The sequence below is a fragment of the Polyergus mexicanus genome, unplaced genomic scaffold, assembly GCF_030449975.1.
Source record: "Polyergus mexicanus isolate NDT 795.1 unplaced genomic scaffold, iyPolMexi1.0 SCAF_5, whole genome shotgun sequence".
NCBI lineage: Eukaryota > Metazoa > Arthropoda > Insecta > Hymenoptera > Formicidae > Polyergus > Polyergus mexicanus.
The window spans coordinates 5,642,205-5,646,328 of record NW_027223325.1 but is presented as its reverse complement, the minus strand read 5'-3'; the positions used below and the strand labels follow the sequence as shown (position 1 = coordinate 5,646,328).

Below are 4,124 nucleotides of genomic sequence, written 5' to 3'. Positions count from 1 at the left end.
TTTCCTTCTTCGACATCCTCTCGTTCTCGCGCCATCCTTCTTTCGCGCCTTTCGTAGTAAGCGTTGGCGCTCTCTTATCGCGAAATGATACGCGCTCGCGATAAAAATAGTATTCGTTTAATATGTAAAAATAAACTTATTTTTAAAAATATACGTTTAATATAAAATACTAAAATAAAATAGATTTATTTTAATTTTATTATAATAATACTAGTCAGTTAGATAATCGAACACTTTTCTGACGGACATCTATAAAATAGAAGATGCGTGAGCTATTATCGTGGGAAAGGATACGCGACCGCGATAAAAGAAAAACGCGGTTCGTTCGTATAGCGTGTATTTTGCGACAGTATGACGAATACATTTATTAAAGCTTAAAATAAATGATTAAATTTATAGGTTATATAATTGATAATAAATTCGATACATTATATAAAGCTTAAAATATAATTAAATTTATAGATTAAATAATTGACTCGATATGCTATATAATATATACTATATAATATATGATGATGCATAATATACAATAATTCGATATAATTTATAATACAAACGAGTAGATATAAAGTAATATAATATAGAATCAATCGCACATATTACGCAAATGATCGCGTCGTTCGAATCACCAATCGTGCAATTTACAAGCGTTCTCTAACGCGCAATTCTTCGCGTGATATCTGCAACGAAAGGCCCGCGAAGCGTTAAGAGTTTCCAAACGTTCGATATCCTCGTAATCAGCGTCGATAGTCTTGACGGAGACGGCTACGTCGCGATCGTCGGCGACGCTTCCTAAGATCTCGATCAGCCATTTTTTCTTCTCGTGACCTTTGACATAGATTCTTATCGTTGAATTGGGGCTAGATTCTCGGCATACGACATCCCGAACGAGTTTTTTCATCGACCCGTAATTCACGTGTCCGTCATTCCACTTTAATTGATGATGATTAGATGTCAACCAACACGCTCGCGATTTTTCCGCTCTCGTTAGCAAATCCCAAGACATCGGTGGGCGAAAGATGTGATGCGTCAATTCCACGCCATTTCTTAACACGGCTACTTCTTTCGCGACGAATTTCTCATTAATTACGAAACCTTGAAGATCGACGAAGATCGGTGCGTCTAACGTCGTTATTAGCGGTACTCGAAGTGCGAATTATTCTCTCTTCATATTTTGAATATCATCGCGCTTATACGATTCTGCGCACAACGTTGGTGAGCGGATTGTACTCCACCACTCGATCGTGAATGATAAGACAGTAAGCTGTGGTATTAGAGGGAATGTTCTCCTTGCAATCGAACGTCCGCGGATCGAAATCGATATAACTCGAATCCGCAAGTAAATAATTAACACTCCTTTGAAAGAACGAAAGGAACTTTAATATAATAACACAGAACACTATTATACAAGGAACACAGAACAATAACGGTTATCGTAATCTCGAATACGTCCGCCCGGAATGGCATCCGTCGCGAGACTCTAAGATGGCCGATCTCTCTCCAGATGAACGCCGTTGTTTAACAACAACCCTTAGCAACATTCTCCCGGAGACGGGTACAGCAGATTCAGGAATAACGGTCACAGACGACCCGCAGGGACGCAACACTACTCCCCCTCTTCAAGATTGTCGTCCCGACAATCAATGGTAGAAGGGCTCTTCTAAATTAAATGGGTTGATCGTTGTCCTCTTCTTCCAAGGCGTTGACTCCAGGGTGCCTTAATGACTTCCTGCTCTACCCTGAGCTGCTGCTACAGGTTACCGAGCGCCATTATTTATCGGCCCCAATCACACACCCTCCAGGAATATACAGGATACTGCCATCGAATCCGCTTGACAAGAATATCCAATGTCGACTCCAGGGTATAAAAACGGTTTCCTGCCCTACCCTGAGCTGCTGCTGCAGGTTACCGAGCACCGTCAAAATCCAGAACCCAATCGACTTCGATAAATCTTGAAATTGCAGTAGCTGTCCCCCGTTCTTCGCCTGATTTCCGGAAATGTCCAATGCTGCCGCATCCCCGCATCTCAACATAAGGGAGCGAATCTTCGGACAAGAGGGGGGTAACACCCGTGGACCCACCATCCTTCTAAGAGGACACCTCAAGTCCCTGTCTCGGCATTCGCCCTTCGTCCCACAGGAAAACCACGGTCAAAAACCGGGGAGAGACAGAGTCTTCAATGATGGTCTTTAAAGAACAAATTTCGAAAGAAGATTCTATAAAACATCTTCTTCAATTCCTTAAGAAAAAGAAACAGAAAGAAAATTAACAAATATCAAGTAACATAAACCATAAATCGGGTTTCGGATGTGATTTAAATCTGCCTTTCATGATACGAAGCTAATCGATCTAAATGAACTATTTTATTTCTATGCCTTCTAGACTTCCGGATACAATAAACAACATCATTAAGCTTCTTAATTATTTCATAAGGACCTTCCCAATTGCTTTGTAACTTGGGAGACCTACCAACAATCCTACGAGGATTAAACAACCAGACTTTCTGTCCACACTCAAAATGAATTTGACGAGCCTTTCGATCATAGTAAGCTTTTGCTCTTGAAGACTTCATATTTAAGCGTTGCCTAACCCTATCATGAATTCTATTCAATTTTTCTTTTAGTTCCGTCACATAACTTTCTTCCGAAAAACTTTCTTCCACTCCAACTTCTGGAGGACTACCACGAAGAAGATCTAAAGGTAGTTTCAAATCTCGACCAAAACATGATTCGGCTGGAGAAATTCCTGTAGTCTCGTGTTTGGCTGACCTATAAGCTAATAAACACATTTCTCTATGCGAACGTCCACCGTGGCGCTTTTAATCGATTCGTTTTGTCGAGAACAGTCGATGACTACGAGCGGGCCGTAGAATAAAAATTTATTCAGATTTAAGAGCGCTTCGTCATTCTCGCATCCGTAATACGTTCTTCGAAATTTCGAGTACATATCGTATAGCACTGCGACTTTGCGCTTATCGAAATCTAAATTCATATCATCGTAAGGATAAAAATCGGAATTAAGATACAGTTTGACATTAGTTAGTTTGCAATCGTCGAATAGAGAAGGCTCCTCGGATAGAACGTTCTTCTTTACGGACTGTAGCGCGAAGATAACATATCGCGGTTTTTCGAGTTGCGCCGCCGCTTTGACAGCCCACGAATGTTTGTTTAGTCGTGCTCTGTAGAAGCGGAAACTCGTAGAGATCCCACGAGCGAAAAGCGACGCTCAGATATCGTCCGCTATCCAACGTGCGCAATAACCTTAATTTATTAATATCGTTTAACACTATATGAGGCATTCGCCACTGTATCTTTAATAAAACGATTTTAGGCTCTTGCGTTTCGCGCGATATGATACAATTATTATCATTACGCGCTCGTATCAGAATAAGTTCGTGTCGCGCGTTGATCACGACATGCTTGTAATCCTCGCAAAAACCTAATAACACGCTGAGAGGTACACAAAAGTTGAAATCGTTGATCGACGAATGAGTTGCCGCCGATAAGTCCCATCCGGCGTTCTTTAATATCTTGCCTTTTTCGACTGACAGCGACACGTAATTCTTAATCGTGCTCGTTATCCCAACATTTCTGCTTCGATCGATTTCCACACCGTCGAGCTTGTAGCGAATCTCCTCAAACATAAACGCCGCGCAATTGTCTAGCCTCGTCACCGACGCGGTTTCCTCTTGCGCACTCGGCGACTCTTTAGACTCGAGTCTACCTTCTATGTAGAGAAAACTATCGCATGGTAATGTGTACAAATCTTGTTGTTGTATAGGAATTCGTATCTCGTCGCTATTCCCAAATGTAGTATTGGCGTAAGGATTGTATGTGTGAGTTTCGATCTTGACGATACGATCGTCGAAGATCGGCTCCCCGCCGATGCTTAGAATGTCGCACATTCCGCTTTTATGGAGAAACAGTTCTTGGTACGACAAAGCCCAAAGAGCACAGGAAAGCCGCGTTAGAGGCGAATAACCTTCCTCCCTTTTTCTTTCTCTTTTTCGCGTCTAGAGGCGACGCGATAGCGACGATGGGCGCGTTTCTCGCATTCGATCCGTTCACTACGAGCATCGCGCGCCTTTCTATCGTCTTCGCCGCACGTGCAGACGAACCGTAAT

The 4,124-nt window shown here is 42.1% G+C and overlaps 2 protein-coding genes across 2 annotated transcripts; both read right to left on the bottom strand.

The window, feature by feature from the left end:
* Positions 1-2,315: 2,315 nt before the first annotated feature.
* LOC138933326 (uncharacterized) lies at positions 2,316-2,789 on the bottom strand. Its single transcript, XM_070295941.1, has one exon. The coding sequence runs from the start codon at positions 2,787-2,789 to the stop codon at positions 2,316-2,318; it is 474 nt and encodes a 157-aa protein (XP_070152042.1).
* A 246-nt stretch (positions 2,790-3,035) lies between these two features.
* On the bottom strand, positions 3,036-3,905 carry LOC138933325 (uncharacterized). The gene has a single exon (XM_070295940.1). It carries the CDS (start codon positions 3,903-3,905, stop codon positions 3,036-3,038), a length of 870 nt encoding a protein of 289 aa, XP_070152041.1.
* Positions 3,906-4,124: the final 219 nt, after the last annotated feature.

Bases quoted from the DNA above. Each gene is read 5' to 3' on its own strand.
- LOC138933326 (XM_070295941.1), bottom strand. From the start codon at position 2,789: ATGTGTTTATTAGCTTATAGGTCAGCCAAACACGAGACTACAGGAATT.
- LOC138933325 (XM_070295940.1), bottom strand. From the start codon at position 3,905: ATGTGCGACATTCTAAGCATCGGCGGGGAGCCGATCTTCGACGATCGT.